The 18,552-nt window shown below is 44.9% G+C and overlaps 1 protein-coding gene across 1 annotated transcript in view; it reads left to right on the forward strand.

The window, feature by feature from the left end:
- LOC122352783 (talin-1-like) overlaps positions 1–18,552 on the forward strand; it is a 47,516-nt gene that overhangs the window by 18,375 nt on the left and 10,589 nt on the right. Inside the window, 21 exon segments of the mRNA XM_043250431.1 lie at positions 354–456; positions 677–885; positions 1,106–1,222; positions 2,150–2,347; positions 2,841–2,980; positions 4,561–4,654; positions 5,559–5,648; positions 5,738–5,860; positions 6,668–6,811; positions 7,185–7,346; positions 7,428–7,568; positions 7,819–8,000; positions 8,090–8,243; positions 8,357–8,458; positions 8,533–8,703; positions 9,253–9,501; positions 10,599–10,718; positions 10,907–11,059; positions 11,135–11,301; positions 11,983–12,166; positions 17,851–17,976. Of these exon segments, the coding sequence (XP_043106366.1) occupies positions 354–456; positions 677–885; positions 1,106–1,222; positions 2,150–2,347; positions 2,841–2,980; positions 4,561–4,654; positions 5,559–5,648; positions 5,738–5,860; positions 6,668–6,811; positions 7,185–7,346; positions 7,428–7,568; positions 7,819–8,000; positions 8,090–8,243; positions 8,357–8,458; positions 8,533–8,703; positions 9,253–9,501; positions 10,599–10,718; positions 10,907–11,059; positions 11,135–11,301; positions 11,983–12,166; positions 17,851–17,976 (3,129 nt within the window).

Raw genomic sequence — 18,552 nt, forward strand, 5'->3', positions numbered from 1 at the left:
TTGTTTGATCTCTGCAAAACAACAAATAATAATCTTAAAACACATTTTTTGCAATAAGCGTACATCTTTGTGGTGACCAAAACAGAAATTCTGAGTAAAAATATTTAAATCATAATCCTGTAAATCACGAACAATGAAAAGGATTGAGAACGACTGATGGGAAAAACTGAAATCTGTCTTCATTTTGTTCATTTTAGTTTTACGCCTAATGAAATGTTACTAAATATTGTTTTTTGTTTGTTTGTTTTTAAGTCTTAAAATGTTCTTTTTGAAGGGAAAATCACTCATCTATAATTTGAACATGGTTTCTGAAATGCCTTTAACAAAGTTTCGTAACGTGTGTGTGTGTGTAGCTGGAGAAGTGTTCTCAGGATCTGGGCTCTAGCACTAAAGCCGTGAGCTCTGCTATCGCTCAGCTTCTCAGTGAAGCCACCCAAGGCAATGAGAACTACACAGGTAACCCCATCAAATTTACATAGAGCTAGCTATTTGTCCAATGTTATGCAGCACCCCCTGTCTGTGGAATATGTTATTTATCTGTCGCTGCTGTAGCAAATGCGGAAACAGACACAGTTGTGGCATAGTGGTTAAAGCTCCGTCTCATAACTCAACCCGTATGTTGCAGGTTTTAAAACCATAAGGGTTGCTTATGCGCTTCATTCCAAATGTTTTGCAGGTATGGCTGCTCGTGATGTGGCTCAGGCTCTGCGTTCACTGGCTTCGGCTGCACGTGGAGTGGCCGCCAACACGGAGGACCCTCATGCCCGTAATGCCATGCTGGACTGCACCGCAGATGTCATGGACAAATCAGCCAGCCTGATCGAGGAGACCAAGAGAGCCATCGCCAAACCGGGAGACCCTGACAGCCAACAGAGACTGGCCCAGGTTAAACCCAACCTCTGCATGAATACTTAGAGTAGCTCAATAGAGCGGGTTTAAATTCAGTAACGAAACCTCCCTTTAATTGCTGAAGGAGATTTGGTCTGCTGTAGGGTGAAGTACCCATTATTTTGAGAAGAAAATTGCCTGTTGTGCATCTATGATTAGCATAACCGGAGAAGCATCTTAAATGTTCTGCTGATGACTGGAGTGTGTGCGTTTGCAGGTAGCTAAGGCAGTGTCTCAGGCTCTGAACCGCTCCGTAAACTGTCTGCCGGGCAGAGACGTGGATAATGCCATCAGAACTGTAGGAGAAGCCAGCAAGAAACTCCTGTCTGATAAAGTGAGTCCCTGGCTATAAAGACGCGTTTCACAAAGTATTTTCCAGAATGCAATTTGCATTATTGTTGTCGTCCGGATGGTCTTGTGACTTTTGTCTAAAGTGCATTATATAATGTAATTGATGTCGGCTGGTCGTACACACTTGATTACACAAAAACTGTCCAGCGCTAAAGGCTTGTTCACATCAAAACCTTTTGTGTCTGTTCAGACCAAAAAAAAACATTTGCATGCTGTCAGGGCAACGTAATTATTTATGGAGAGGTGTGCTAATCTCTCTTTGCACCTCTCTGTGAAGAAGACTCTAGCTTATAGAGACACACTGATTGTCCCTTGGTAAGCTTGGTGGCGCTAACAAAGACTGTTTTGCTAAGCAAAATAAAAAGCGGAAGAAGAATCTGGAACCATTTGATAAACACAGTAGCAAATACAAAAATCTAAACAGCTAGTTAAAAATAGAAAATACTATTTAATTCCTTTTTTGGTATAAAAATTTTTTAAGTTGCACAGCTCTGCTATTGTGTGCCTCTGCATTTCTGTTGTTTCATAAGCACCACCTACTGTCAGAGAATGGATTAGGATTGTCGATTTAATAAAAACATAACATGAGATGTTACGCAACTTGAATTTTTCATAAATCTTTCAGTTGTTCCAGCACTCTGTCAGTTTGTCTGTCTTTAGGTTGATTCTTTCCATCATTAATTAAATGTCTAGCCATCAGTCTATCCATTTAGTTGCATGGCCTCAAATATTTCAAAACTATAAACTTGAAATACTTAAAACCTTCTAGCCAGGGTTTCTCAAGCCAACAACCAAGTCTGTCTAGAAATGTCTTGTTTTTGGTTTAGTTGCAATGCTTACTTGTGTTTCCTGTTTCTATTAATCACTACCCTGAGCCTTATCACAGTTCCTGTTTCTATCTAATTTTCAGTTCCCAGTGAGCGGGAAGAGTTTCCAGGAGGCTCAGGCGAATCTGAACGAGGCAGCAGCTGGACTGAACCAGTCAGCCAATGAGCTGGTGCAGGCGTCACGCGGCACCACCCAGGACCTGGCAAAAGCCTCCGGGAAGTTCGGACAAGACTTCAATCACTTCCTGCAGGCTGGAGTGGACATGGCTGGACAATCCCAGGTGTGGACATATTCATTTTATCAAGACTATAAAGGCTATAGAATAAACATGGCTTGGCAAACGAGATGTTTGGTGCACGAGGTGTTCTTCTAGCATTGAAAATAAATTTAATATGTGTGAAAAAATACTGATGAAGAGTTACTCTCCTCCCATTAATTTTGTCTGAAAGGGAAACTCCGAGAAATGCATATTGAGTAAGGTCAGGTGCAAAAATATATTTACCCACGCCTTTACAGCGCTAATCTTTCACAGCGTCCTTAGTAAAACCTGGCAGTACAATTTTAACGCCAGCTCTTACAGTCATGACCTACTTCTGAATTATTCTAGCTATAGAATCAGTTGATGTCTGATAATTACATGTCACTGATACAAGTGACAAATTAAAAAATGTATTTTTCGTTAACATTAGATCCTGAAAGTCATTTGACACTTGATTGATGAATGAATGAGTGGATAGCTGAACAGCATCTTCTCCTCTTGTCTCTTCCTGCAGTCTAAAGAGGACCAGACTCAAGTGGTTACCAACCTTAAGACCATCTCCATGTCCTCCAGCAAACTTCTGCTGGCTGCTAAAGCTCTGTCCACAGACCCCAACTCACCCAACCTGAAGAACCAGCTAGCTGCTGCCGCTCGGTTAGAATCAGATATCTTCTGCTGTTCAATTCATGTTTTGTCATCAAGTATCAGTATAGAAGGTTATAAGCAAATGTATAACATTAAGCAAAAAAGCAGTTATTGTAAGGTCTTGATAATGTTCTGTTTTTGGCATTCCATGTAATGCAGTGCTCTTCCACAAGCAACGTTTTAGGGCTGTCATGATATCAGATTTTAACTACATTGATTATTGTGGCCATTATATTCACAGTAAAGCAATTATTGCAATATCTTATAAAAGGAATGCTAAAAAAATCAGTTTTCTCTTTTTTGAGAGAGAGAGGAATTGCTCAAAACACTAAATGTAGGGTAATGCAGTGTAAAAAACAAACACATTGGTCACGTACCAAATCTGGATTATATTCATACTATTTATATTCTAGAAAATAGTTTTTTAATAATTGCTCAGTAATTACTTTTTCAAAAGCAGTATCTACACAGAGAGTATGATTTCGGACACAGCCACATCGTCATTCTATGAGGAGTGGCAAAGCATCTGCTATATTGCCAATTTAATTTCATTTCATTTCAATTTGTTTCAACCAGGTTGTTGATGCTGGATTATTTAAAATATTATAATATTGTATTTACATGTAGGGCTGGGTGATATGACAAAAAAATTCCCACAATAATATATATTATTTCATATTAGTTCTTTATGCAATCTTTATTTTGCAATCTTTATTTCTTTTATTTTAGCAGTTAATGTTCCTACAGCACTGTTTTAGTCAACTGAGACTAAAGACACATCTGCTCTAGTGAGGTCCGTGTGGCATGCTTCAAATGAATCGCTCTGCTTTTGGTGCATAAACATTATATTAAACAAATCTTCATCATCTGTAGCATGGAGATGTATAAAGCATCTCATACAGAAAACGAGCACTTTTTTTTTTTTTTTTTTTTTTTTTTTGAAACACAGGAATCCATGTGACTTATTGGAATCACACAAAACATTTCACAAAGCAATTAATAAAAGTGATCACATTTGGCTAAAAGTAACCCGTTATAGTTATCCAGCTACTATTTGAAAGCATCTAAAATGCAGCTTGCTGTGATTTGGAACAGAGCCCTGCACTCTTTCTTTGGAGGATGGAGTCAGATGTTGTGCTGTGTGATGGCATGCTAGCCAAACAGTGCCTGTGATAGTAAGAAAGAAACGCGCACGCACACACACACACACATAGCTCCTCTATTGACATACATTACATAAGTGGCATGCTCGCTTTTCTACACATTTGGGTTGGAATGAGCACAATTATGTAATGGGCATCTACAAAAGCAAACCTGTTTATATTGCTGCTGCTCTCTGATGTGTGTGTGAGGGGAAGAGGAAGACAGGGTGAAACAACAGCAGCTAATGGCTTTAAAGCGCTCGCAATCCAAAAACTCCCATCACTCCCTCACAGAGCATCAGAGAGAGAGAGAGAGAAAGAGAGAGAGAGAGTCAGTGTGTGGTAACACACGTGGGTGGATTGTTCCTCACAGATCTCTCACACTATTCCTTCCCTTCCTAGCAAACTCTAATGTCCCTCTCTCTGTGTCTCTCCCTCTCTCGATAGCGCGGTGACAGACAGCATTAATCAGCTGATCAGCATGTGTACCCAGCAGGCTCCGGGACAGAAGGAGTGTGACAACGCTCTCCGTGAGCTTGAGGTGCTTCTACTCTCTCTTTTACTTCTGTATGTTCATCAGTTTGTGTGACTCACTCTCATGCAGCGATTGAATTCTCTCATATTCAGATTTGATCTGAATCTGAACTCAGCAGTGTTTTATGAGGAGAGATGACACACCTTTTGTGCCACCGGCTGTCCCTTTTGTTTTATTACATTATTTATTAGAATAATGTAATAAAATGCTTGACAAATATGTAGTTTTATGTATATACATATTCTTCCGTATACATGTATGCCGCATGACTAGAAATCCTGTTTGATATCTGCAGTTATTTGTTGTACTGTTTTTGGATGATACTGGAAATGTCAATATTGTTTTGATTTTTCTTGTCGGCTAAAACGTACAGAATATACTCATGCTAGTCTTTTGCTCAAAAGTCTGGAGTCAGTAAGACGTTTTAATGTTTTTTAAGTCTCTTCTGCTTACAACAGCTGCATTTATTTCTTTAAATGTACAGTAAAAGTAATATTGTAAAATATTATTGCAATTTAAAATCACTTTTCTCTGAATATTTTGTCACCGTAATTGATCGTTGTGATCAAAGCTTAATTTTTATGTGTTGCATGATCCTTCAGAAATCATTCTAATGTGCTGATTGGCTACTCGAATAACATTTCTGATTATTATCAATATTGAAATCAGTTGTGCTGTTTCATATTTTAGAGGAAATTGTGATACTTTTTTAATATTCTTTTATTACAATAAATCTAAACAGCACTACATGTTTAATAGCAAAACATTGGCACAAGAAAGCGTTTGCTTTCTCTAGAATGTGATTTTATTACTGATTTTATCTAGAACTATATAAAATCGTAAACTTGAACATATCAAGCAATATCAATTTGCTGATTCTGTTGTGCGTGCTAACTGTGTGCGTCTGCAGACGGTTGGGGGAATGCTGGAGAATCCCACAGAAGCCGTCAATGATTTGGGCTACTTTGACTGCATTGACAGTGTGATGGAGAACTCAAAGGTGGGACACAGATCAGCTTCACAATTACAAGGCTGAAAAGTATATTGCACCCGGTTGCCATTGATGTTAACGTTTGATATTGTGTGCAGGTTTTGGGTGAGGCTATGGCTGGCATTTCCCATAATGCCAAGAACAGTAACTTGCCAGAATTTGGAGACTCGGTCAGTTCAGCATCTAAAGCGCTGTGTGGTCTCACTGAGGCAGCCGCTCAGGTAAAAACAATATGTGTGTGTGAAACTCCTCTCTCTCCTCTCGGCCTAAAGAGGCGGTGCGTAATTAAATGTACCAGGGCTACGGTGCATCAAACATCTGGAGCTACAGGAGCGTATTAAAATGAACAAACACATTTGCCTTCATGGTCTCTCCTTTGCTGCCTGTTCGCACACCGTCATGTTTTTATTATTTACAGGCAAAAGAACACACTCTTACACACTTGTGCAAATAGAATATATCATGGGTTTGATGTCCAGTGTGTCATATTTAACTGCTTCCTGTGTTGTTCTAAAAATGGATTCATAAACACTCAGCAGCCATTTAATTAAGAAGTGTTTTTTTTTTTTTGTGTGTGTGTGTGCGTGCCTGAGTGAGTTTTGATAAGTTTTAACTGTCAATTTTTTCCTTCTGTATTTCTGTAATCAGAATTTTTAAGTTTTAATAGTCAAATTTAGATCAAAATATTTATATTGTGTGGGTTTTACCACATTGTTTATGCAGGTCTTGTTGATGTGTACATCAACAAAACAAGCTGAAAACAGTTCTTTATATTGTCAAGTCAAGACACCTTTATTTCTGCAACGCTTTATACAACACAGATTGTTTCACAGCAGCTTAACAGTAATGTACTCAAATAACAGAAGCTGTAATGTTCAAAAATTCAAATTAGAAAGACAATAGTGTTATTATTCTGCTGTGTTTTGTTTAATTCAATAACTGTCAATGTATCAAAATTTTAAGATTTTAATTTAGCTATAAGAAACTTATTTAACTATTTGTAATACTGTAAATATTGTCACTCACAGGGGGCGTATCTAGTGGGTGTGTCTGACCCGAACAGTCACGCTGGGCAGAAAGGGCTTGTGGACCCCTCACAGTTCGCCAGAGCCAAACAGTCAATCCAGATGGCCTGTCAGAACCTAGTGGACCCAGCCTGCACCCAGTCTCAGGTGACACCACAACTTTTTCCTATATGGAAACGCAAGATAGGAGCGAACACATATCTGGTTTCCCTTTGAAAGATATTAATACTGAGAGTGCATTATTATTCGTAGATTACTGATAATGCATTTAGTAATTCCTGATGAAACTTTTTACGCATTATTTATAAAAACATATTTGTGACCGTTTTGGATTTGGATTTTGGAATAAAAAGGAAGAGCTAAAGGTGTGATTGCACTCACAGTTGTTTTTTTTACAGAATTTCTCACTTTTAATGCATCTAGAATTGAATTGATGAAGTGAATTCTTAAAGGAACATTTTGACCTGGTTTTTCAGTCATCACAAATAACTTGGGTGTTTTATGCACGTCTTTTCCCAAGGTCCTCTCTGCTGCCACGATTGTTGCCAAACATACTTCAGCCTTGTGCAACGCCTGTCGACTCGCCTCCTCCAAAACATCCAACCCAGTTGCTAAGAGACAGTTCGTCCAGAGTGCCAAAGAGGTGGCCAACAGCACCGCCAACCTCGTCAAGTCTATCAAAGTGAGTTTTGAGTCCGTTTCTGAACAGCAGTGTTGGTATTATTAGGTTGAATGTAACACTCTGCTTGTGCTGTAACGTCAGGCTCTTGATGGGGCCTTTAACCAGGAGAACAGACAAAAGTGTAAGGAAGCCACTGGGCCGCTCATCGAGGCTGTGGATAACCTGACCGCCTTCGCTTCAAACCCAGAGTTTGCTAGCGTACCTGCACAGATTAGCCCCGAGGTACAAAAACAAAAGACTATCTTGTGACAAAAACAGTTTTCCGTTATGTTACATGCGTATTTGAGCATGTTAGTTTCTTTCAGACTTCAGAAGCCAAAAGGTCAGGACCATTTTTATGTTAATATACAAATTTAATAGATGAGTTCAGTGTTGGACAAGGCTCAGGAATGAGAACCAGAATTCAGGCTCAGATAGCAAATCCTGTTTAGATCATGCTAGAATTTACAAGTTGTATTGTGTTTGATTGCAGGGTCTGGCAGCAATGGAGCCTATCGTGGCGGCCGCTAAGACCATGCTGGAGAGCTCTACAGGCCTGATTCAGATGGCCCGTTCACTGGCCGTCAACCCTAAAGACCCGCCCAAATGGTCTGTGCTGGCCGGACACTCTAGAACAGTGTCTGACTCCATCAAGAAACTCATCACTAACATGAGGTATTCACAGAATTTAATACTTTTATTGAACAACCAACTAAAAACAAGTCTCTGAATAATAGTGTACTTTCTATGTATCACATTGATAGACTATCATGTAAATGGTTTCAGGAGAAGGCTCCAGGTCAGAGGGAGTGTGATGATGCCATTGAGGTTCTTAATAACTGCATCCGTGAGGTGGACAAGGCGTCTCTGGCAGCAATCAGCCAGCAACTCACACCTAGAGATGACATCTCCCATGAGGTGAAGCTTTACAGCCGTCTTGATTAAGCTACAGCAGTATCCTCAGAGCCAAGGGCACAGCTTTCGTGTTCATCATTAATGTAATAGAGGACTATTGCAATATTGTGTGGCAGGCCCTTCACGAGCAGATGGCAGCATCTGTGCATGAGATCAGTAACCTGATTGAACCAGTGGCCATCGCAGCCCGCTCCGACGCCTCTCAGCTGGGTCACAAGGTCTGAATCCTTTCTAATTGTTTTAATGCATTTCTCAGTGTTTATTGGAAGCTAAACGTGGCGTCATCTCACAGGTGTCTCAGATGGTTAGTTACTTTGAGCCACTTATCATGGCTGCCATCGGTACAGCGTCGAAGATCCTGAACAGCCAGCAGCAGATGAGCGTCCTGGATCAAACTAAGACTCTGGCTGAGTCTGCCCTACAGATGCTCTACACTGCCAAAGAGGCTGGAGGAAACCACAAGGTAAAGATAGCAGCAGCGAAAAACAGCAGCTGGATTCTTGTAGTTTTTATTATACACTGGGTTAGAAAGCTTGGGATCAGTATGCTTTTTGCTCATCAAGGCTGCATTTATTTAATAAAAAATGCAGAAATATTGAAATAAAAAATTAGAGTTAAAATCGAATTTATTCCTGTGAAGCAAGGCTGAATGCTCAGCATCACAGCATTACTCCAGCTTTCAGTGTCACATGATCCTTCTTTTTTCATGACACTGAAGACTGGAGTAATGATGCAGAAAATTCATCACATCATCACAGAAATAAATTACGTTTTAGACGACTAGAATGGTGTATTACAATAGGGAAACCAATATTAGAAATTGCAATCATATTTCAAAATGTATGATGTTGTTAATGTGCATAAGAGACTGCGTTAAAAAAATTACTGATTCTAAACTTTTGTATTGTGGTGTGTATTGTGGATCTGTTGGAGATCTGCTGTATTGCTCAGGCTTACAGTACTGTGTGTGTGTGTGTGTGTGTGTGTGTGTGTGTGTGTGTGTGTGTGTCAGGCGGCTCACACGCAGGAAGCTCTAGAGGAGTCTGTTCAGATGATGAAGGAGGCGGTGGATGATCTGGCTGCAACTCTGGCAGAGGCGGCCAGTGCTGCAGGAGCGGTGGGCGGCATGGTCAACTCCATCACTCAAGCCATCAATAAGATGGAAGACGGTCCTGGAATCGAACCTGAAGGAACGTTTGTGGATTATCAGACCACGATGGTGAAGACGGCCAAAGCTATCGCTGTCACCGTTCAGGAGATGGTAAAAACTAGTGCTGGAACAGTATGAGTGGCTGAATTAGGAATTATGGGGAACAATTAGAAAAGCCACTGTGGCTGGTGGGCAAAATAAAATGTATGGGTAGCTGACCAATAAAATTTGGATCGTGTCCTGTGGTGCCAAAAACAAAAAAAACCTTAACACAAGAAACAAGAGAAAAATGTGTCTTCATTCTTAGAGTTACAAATAGCATGAGAAAGGTTTGTATTCAATGTTAGAACTTTTCTGTCACACCATAGGACACATTGATGCCTCACCTAGCCATATGCACAAACATACACTGAAAATCGAATTAGGGTTTAGTACGGAATTCAGAAATGCACTTGTTATGAAGGACATTAACTAAGGAGTGTCAATAATGGGTTTTAGTTAAACTGATAAGCACATTTGAGTAATCATCTTAAGAACATCTGATAAACTGTATTGTAATGTAACTTAACAAACATTATACAGTGTTTAACAATGAACAATTTGTTTAGCGTTTTCAAATATAAATAAGCATGAACATTTTTCAATCAGACTTTAATAAAATTCATGAAAGGCTGGTTAATTAAAGCCAGTAATATTCTCACTAATTATCAATTATGTTTGGCTGTGTCAATTTTCTGAAAGACACAGGTGGGTTGTAATCAGCTTGGCTCCTGATTGGATAATAGTCATGCCTTCATTCTTTTACACAGCAGCAAACTTCCTGCAAGTTACCTTTTGTTTCTGTAGTGCTTTATACATTACATATTGTGTCAACGTAGCTTCAGAGATAAAAAGGAAAAGCAGAGTATATTGTAGAAACTATAATAGATTTTATAAAAAAAAAAAAATTTGACATCAGTAGAATAATAAAGCATCTGCATAATAAACTTGATTTTAAAACATCTGCACCAGAGAGTGCATTTTTATTCTTGAGGTATTATATAAATTAATGATTATTTTCCATCGTGCCACCTTGGCGTTCTCTTTGCTCACATTGATTATATTTTCCATTTATTTTTGATCTTATGGTTCAAAATAGTTCCAGAAGGAGAATTATGCAGTATTTATAGAGAAGGGCTGATGTTGTGTTTTTAAAACTGTGTTGCCAGGTTACCAAATCCAACACCAACCCTGATGAGCTGGGTGGTTTGGCCAATCAGCTGACCACAGAGTTCGGTGACCTGGCATCCGAGGCCAGATGTGCAGCCATGACTGCTGAGAATGACGAGGTATTTTTACACATGCTTTCCTTTGCTGTAGATTTTATGACCAAGTCCTCTATATTTCTTGTTGTATATTCTGTTGCGCTTTGAAATATGTTACGTTACTGAAGTAAAATGATGTACTCTGCATATCTAAGCTGTTTGTTTGATAGACTTTAAGGTGTCAGTTAACGGTTAAGTGTTTTGTTCTTCAGATCGGTTCTCACATCAGGAAGCAGGTGACAGAGCTGGGCTACAGCTGCACTGGTCTGGTCAGTAAAGCAGGAGCACTGCAGTGCAGTCCAAACGACTCCTACACCAAAAAGGAGCTCATCGACAGTGCTCGGAAAGTCTCCGAAAGGTTCACTGTTGTTCTTCTCTTATGCGTGTCGTTTCAGTCTTCATCAGACTTTTGTATAGTTTTAACACTATCTGTTTCTCAGGTGTCTCACGTGCTGGCGGCTCTTCAGGCGGGCAATCGTGGTACTCAGGCCTGCATTACCGCTGCCAGTGCTGTTTCTGGCATCATTGCCGATCTGGACACCACCATCATGTTTGCCACCGCAGGCACTCTCAACCGAGAGAACGCCGAGACCTTTGCAGACCACAGGTACTCGCTCCGCTAAAATGTCATTGCATATCAGCACAGATGACGTGGTTGTTTTGTTAATGAAACCAAAGAATCAGAATCAGTCCGTTCCTAATGATTCCAGTCTGTATATGTGAACCTGGCCTACTAAACCAGTCATAAGGGTCCATTTTTGGAAATTGAGATTTATAGGTCATCTGAAAGCTGAATAATTAAGCTTCATTGTTGTATGGTTTTTAAGATAGGACAATATGAGATACAACTATTAGAAAATTTATAATCTGAGGATGCAAAAACATCAAAACCTTTAGAAAATCTCCTAAAAGTTTTTTTAGATAAATTCTAAGCAATGCATAAAACGAATTAAAAATTTAAGTTTTTAAATATTTATGTAAGGACTTTGCAAAATATCTTCATGGAACATTATCTTTACTTAGTGATATATTGTTGTCTATTGATAGAAAATATACCTGTGCTACTTATGACTGCTTTTGTAGTTCAGGGTCACATCAATCTTCCAATCAGCTTGAGCATATGTGCTCACATTTTAGAAATCACGGAACGAAACTCTTATAACGTCAGATTGAAGTTGTAAGTAAAGTGTGAAACTGCTTTAACTGAAACTGTTTGTCAGATTGACAAAAAGAAAGTCAGAAGAAGACAAATCAAATTAAATGTTTTGTGTTTCCCGTGGTTTGTCAGAGAGCACATCCTGAAGACAGCTAAAGTTTTGGTGGAGGACACAAAGCTGCTGGTGTCTGGAGCAGGAGCGAGTCAGGAGAAACTGGCTCAGGCTGCGCAGTCGTCTGTTAACACCATCACTAAACTGGCTGATGTGGTCAAACTGGGAGCGGCCAGTCTGGGCGCTGAAGACCCTGAGACACAGGTACTGACACCTGCTTCCTGTCCTGTCCACTTCCAAGCAGGAAATAGGAACTCTTCACACCACACAGCTGACCTGATGTCAGAAAGTGTGTTTGTTTGTTTGTGTGTTTTTGTGTGCCTGCATGCATGTGTGTGTGTGTCCATGTGTGTGCGTGCCCAGTGCTAGGCAACAATTCTTGGGTTTCTGCTGTTCCTATGGCAACACTTAATAATTCATGGCATTTTCTCAAAGCTTGTTATAGCTGTATTGTTCAAGGAAGTGCTGCCATCATGTCAAGGTTTATTAACACTTCAGTCTCCTTTCAAGTTTGTGAACATAATAAAACCGTTATATTCAAACATACTGTATTCGTAAAGTCTGTATATTCACTTTTTAAATGCGACAGTAGTTTTTTATTGCTAGTTAGAATAATATGCTTTTATGTAACTGATACTTAACATAACAGCTTTGCTTTTATAGTACATTTCTTGTACTAATACATTTCACTCATGGCTACATATTGTCACGGGCGGATGAAGCACAGCACAAACAGAGGCGTTTGAACCCGGAGGGCGCGTTTATTTAACAATATATAGGTGATAGGTGAATGGTGAGCCGGTGCACAACCGCTGTCAGTGGCGTTATCTTCTGGGTGCTCGGTGCTCTGGGTGCAGTCGGTGAGTACGGCAACGGTGATTCTTGGGAATTAGCTCGTGTCGGCGGTTCAAGGACTGGCTTCTAGAAGATACAAAAGAGATAACAGTCAGAGACAGCATGTAGGAGTGTCGTAGCTCACTGGAGTGCGAGCCTGACGTGGCTTATCTGGCCACCGGCAAACGAGCTCCAGGTGCGGCGAGTCCGGTGATTAGTGGCTTTCCCAGGTGATGGTGGTTTATTCCCAGGGCAACGCTGATGGTAGCTCGGGGCGCCCGTCCACACTCCCCCAAGCGCTGTCCTGGTCCTGGCGGAGAAAACAGATGAGATCAAGGGGATACTGGGGGTGGGCGGGAGTGACCCCTGACAGACCTGCAAAAGCTGACCACAGCCGGGAGAGTCCGTCGGCGTTCCGTTAGGCGGTTCAAGCGCGGTGTTTCACATCAAAGTGGAAGTCCTGGGCGCGAGGAACCAGCGGGTCACCCTGGCATTGGTGTCCTTGGCCCGGGACATCCATTGAAGGGGTGCATGGTCGGTCAGCAGGGTGAACCGCCCGGCCCAGAAGGTAATAACGCAGCTCAGGACTGCCCACCTGATGGCCAGGGCCTCCTTCTCCACCGCTGCGTAGTTCCTCTCGGCTGGGTTCAGCTTCCTGCTGATGAAGAGTACGGGATGCTCCTCACCTGCCTGGACCTGGGACAGGACAGCTCCCAGACCCACGTCGGAAGCATCCGTTTGCAGGAGGAAGGGGCAACCGAAGTCCGGGGCTCGCAGAACCGGGCTTGTCAGGACTTCCTTGATCCGGGTGAAGGCCTCCTCCATGGCGGGGCTCCAGGGTATCCTCTCGGGCTGCCCCTTCCTGGTCAGGTCTGTCAGAGGCGGCTATAGAGGAGAAGTTGGGGATAAAACATCGGTAGTATCCGGCCAACCCCAGAAAGGCGCGTACCTGGGACTTCGTGGTTGGACGAGGAGCCTCCGGACGGCCGTGACCTTCTGTTCTTGGGGTTGGATTAGGCCCGGCCAGCGCGGTATCCCAGGTGCTTGGCCTCGTGGGCGCCAGGTGACATTTCCTGGGGTTGGCGGTGAGTCCGGCCCGTCGGAGATCCGCAGCACCGCTCCGAGCGCTCTAGGTGTTCTTCCCAGGTCTCAGAGTGAACCACCACATCATCCAGATAGGCGGCGCATAGTGTTGGTGAGGCGGAGTAGAATGTCCATGAGCCGTTGGAACGTGGCGGGTGCCCGTGTAGCCCGAAGGAGAGGTCGGTACTGCCAGTGGCCACCGGGGTTGAGAAGGCCGTTTTGGGCTTTGCCGTCGGTTAGGGGACTTGCCAATAGCCTTTGGTGAGGTCCAGTGTTGAGATGTACGGGCCCTCCCAGGCGATCTAGCAGTTCGTCCACACGGGGCATCGGGTAGCCATCGAACTCAGAGACCTGGTTGAGCCGCGGAAGTCGTTGCAGAAGCGGAGCGAGCCGTCAGGCTTGGGGACCAGGACGATCGGGCTGGACCACGGGCTGGTAGATGGCTCAATTACCCCAACTTCAGCATTTGTTGGATTTCCTCCTCTATAGCCGCCCGACGAGCCTCAGGGATACGGTAGGGCGCTGTTTTACTATGATGCCGGAGGAGTTTTGATGTCGTGCTGTAGGATGTGGGTCTGCCCGGCGATGGCGAGAACACATCCGAGAACTGACCGACCAGATGTTTGATGTCTGACTTCTGGGCGGAGACAGCATGGCGTTCATGTCGACGACCGGAGCTTCCTGGGTGGTGAGGGCGCTGGGTTCTCCTGGTCCCCACCCATTTCTTCAGCAAATTGACATGGTAGATCTGCTCAGGTCGGCGGCGCCGGTCGGGTTGCCTGACTTTATAGTTTACTGGGCCCAGCCGTTCCAGTGCACGGTGTCACGGTCCCTGCCACGTGGCCCAGAAACTTGCAGGCCTGGGTGGGGACCAGAACCATGACCCGATCGCCGACTTGGAATTCGCGGCTGGGCGGGCGGTTGTAGTGGCGTTGCTGAGCTCTCTGGGCCTCCGTCATGTGTTCCCGTACCAGGGGCATCACCCGTTCGATCCGGTCCGCATGGCCTGGGCGTGTTCGGCGACCGACCTCTGGGTCGCGGCTGCTGCTGCTGTTCCCAGGCCTCCCTGGCGACATCCAGCAGGCCTCGGGGCTGACGGCCAAACAGCAGTTCAAATGGTGTGAACCCAGTGGAGGCCTGGGGCACCTCTCGAATCCCGAAGAGGACGTATGGGAGAAGTAAGTCCCAGTCTCTGCGATCCTCGGCCGTCACCGCCCGAAGCATCCGTTTGAGGTCTGATTGAATCTTTCGACCAGGCCGTCGGTCTGGGGATGGTAGACAGAGGTGCGCAGCTGATGAATCTTCAGCAGCCGGCAGAGGTCGGCCATCACACGGGACATGAACGGGGTGCCTTGGTCGGTCAGAATCTCACTGGGGATGCCGACACGGGTGGAGAGGAGGAAGAGTTCTTGGGCGATGGCCTTGGCGGTAGCCCTTCGGAGAGGGATAGCTTCTGGATACCGGGTGGCGTAATCGACAATCACCAGAATATGTTCGTGGCCCCGGGCAGACTTTGGCAGCGGCCCTACCAGATCCATCCCGATGCGCTCGAAGGGCACCTCGATGATAGGAAGTGGTATAAGCGGACTGGGGGGAGGAGGCCGGGGCGACGTACGCTGGCATTCAGGGCAAGCCTGGCAAAAGTTTCAATGACGTCTCCATCCAGCCCGGCCAGTGGAAGCGGTCCCGGATCCTTTGGGTGGTGTTGGCGACCCCTAAGTGTCCCGCCAATGGATGGGCGTGGGCCAGTTCCAATATCGTGTCCACCTTTGACTTTGGGACCACCAACAGACGCTTTTCCTCCCCCCTTCGCTGGGCAACACAGTAGAGCAAACCGTTCTCCACGATGAAGTGCGGGAGAGGATGGGGGCTGGGCCGGACTTCCTCTCCCTCGAGGAAGCGCACTTGATCCCAGCAGTGTTTTAGCCTATCATCGTCCCGTTGAGCCCGACCGAATGAGCCCCCTCCAGTAACCTGCTGAAACACATCAAAGAATACGTTAGCGTTAGGAGGGGACTCACCATCTCTCCCGCTGTCGGAGGTCATGAGTGCAGTCTGGCGGCGGGCCCCTCTCTTCTTCTCCGGCGGCTTTGGTGGGCTGTCGGCCCGGGCAGCGTTCTTGAGAGCCTCCGGGAAGCCCGGCCAGTCCCGCCCGAGGATCACCGGCACCGGTAGGTCTTGGGCGAGGCCTACCTCCAGGTTCCAGCTTCCACCTGCTGTGGTTATTTTGACCCAGCGGTCGAGACTTTCTTGGTGTCCCCATGGACACAGGTTATCGGCAGGCGTTTTTGGGCGTGGAGCGGGAGGTAGCAGGCGGGACTGGACCAGGCTGACAACGCTGCCAGAGTCCAGGGCGGCGTTTAACTTGCGCCCGTTTAAGGCGATGGGGACGGCCGGCGCTTCGTGGGGCACCTCCTGGTGTAACCCACAGCCCGCTAGCCAGGCCTGGGTTCCCGAGCTGGGGTGGTAGAAGCTTCCGTGGGCATGGGTTCGTCCTTTACTGCAGGGCCCGCCGCCCGCTCTACTGGCCGCCAGGTGCCCTCCGGCGCGCGCTGCTCCTGGGGTGCCCTCCGGGAAAAGGTGGCGCTCGCTCCCGGCTTCCCTCTTGAGTGCCGCTTCAGCCAGCTCGACCGCTTCCACTAACTCCGAGGGCGTCCGGGATTGCGCATGCCGACCGCCTGGCGGTAGGATCGGGAAGAGCCCGCAAGAGCGGTCGATGACCACCCTCTCGACGATCTGGCGGGGTCGGGTCCTGATCCAGTAGCCAATGTTGGGCTAGACGGGTGAGCTCGGCGACTTGAGCCGGGCCGGTCGGCGTGGTTGGGCGCCCAGTCAAAGAACCCCTGGGCTGCGCCAGATCGGAATGACCGACCCTTCCGAGGATCTCCGTTTCAGGTCGTCATAGTTGGCAGCCAGGTCAGCCGGCATGGCATAGAAGCTGCGCTGCGCTTCTCCAGTTAGCAGCGGGGCCAGCGCGCGCGTGCCACTCTTGGCGATCCCATCCTTCCGTGACGGCGACATTCTCGAACATCTGTAAAAAAATCTCTGGGTCGTCATAGCTGGTCATTTTAGGAAGGAGTTGCGCTGCTTGAATGCGGGGATCGGGCACGGCGGGGCGCGGTCGAGCGGCGGCACCCTGGGCAGCGAGCTCCTGCTCGAGCTGCCCTTGTCGGTTCGCCAGGTGTTCTACGATCTGCTGCTGTCGAAGGACACCTCTGTGAGTTGCTGTAGCAGCTCCTCCATCTCCTGGCGGTCGCGGCGCTTAGCTGGAGGGGGGACAAAGAGAAGAAAAAAAGATGAGTCGGGGTAGGTGCCCTTTAAACAAAATGGCGTCCGCGGCGTAATGTTTCGTTTTCTTCTCTTTGTTTCGCGTGTTTGTGAGTGCTTCAACATGGCCGCATTCTCCACCACTTGTCACGGGGCGGATGAAGCACAGCACAAACAGAGGCGTTTGAACCCGGAGGGCGTTTATTTAACAATATATAGGTGATAGGTGAATGGTGAGCGGTGCACAACCGCTGTCAGTGGCGTTATCTTCTGGGTGCTCGGTGCTCTGGGTGCAGTCGGTGAGTACGACAACGGTGATTCTTGGGGAATTAGCTCCGTGTCGCGGTTCAAGGACTGGCTTCTAGAAGATACAAAGAGATAACAGTCAGAGACAGCATGTAGGAGTGTCGTGGCTCACTGGAGTGCGAGCCTGGCGTGGCTTATCTGGCCACCGGCAAGCGAGCTCCAGGTGCGGCGAGTCCGGTGATTAGTGGCTTTCCCAGGTGATGGTGGTTTATTCCCAGGGCAACGCTGATGGTAGCTCGGGGCGCCCGTCACAATATACATATACATATTATGTCTCATGCAGGTGTGAGATTATGCCCATGTTTGTGGTTCAAGCATGTTAGGTCATGATGCTGATCTACATGTTGTTTTGTAGTGCCACTGCCGTCTGAGATCCTGTGTTTGTTGTCATGTCTTAGGTGGTTCTGATTAATGCGGTGAAGGATGTGGCTAAAGCTCTGGGTGACCTGATCAGCGCCACGAAGGCTGCGGCCGGCAAACCTCATGATGATCCTGCCATGTTACAGCTCAAGAACTCTGCTAAGGTATAGACACAGAGAAGAGTCATCTCATTCATCCACACATCCAGTCTCCTCCTAAGGCCTTTAATAACCGATCTAAATCAAAGTGACAGTTCTGATTATTATAGTCTGCCAGAAAATATTAGGTGACCTGAAATCAGTCAGTCCATTTGACCTACAAAAGCAAAGATCTGCTAATCATTTGCAGTCAGATTGGTGGTGTTATTGTTAGCTACAACTAAAGATAAAATTGCACAAATAAATCGAAAAAAAAAAAAGTATGTGTTTGGTAATAGAACTAATATTGAAATATCAATATTAGATTAAAAACTTTACATTTTATTAGTACTTATAACTTTCTAGTTTTAAGTGCTAATAAAATATAACATAGTTACTGAAACAAAAATTATGAAAACTAAAAATATAAGACCTAACAGAGAATATGAATAAATACCGAATAAATATAATAGTATAAAAAAACATTAAATGAAGCTAATACTTAACGCACAAACTAGATTTTTATTTATGTTTATTTCTTTTAGGATAATCATTACCATAAATTCATTTCTATTTTTAAAGTTATATTTAAGCATATGGGAT

This window comes from Puntigrus tetrazona, chromosome 10 (genome assembly GCF_018831695.1).
Source record: "Puntigrus tetrazona isolate hp1 chromosome 10, ASM1883169v1, whole genome shotgun sequence".
Lineage (NCBI taxonomy): Eukaryota > Metazoa > Chordata > Actinopteri > Cypriniformes > Cyprinidae > Puntigrus > Puntigrus tetrazona.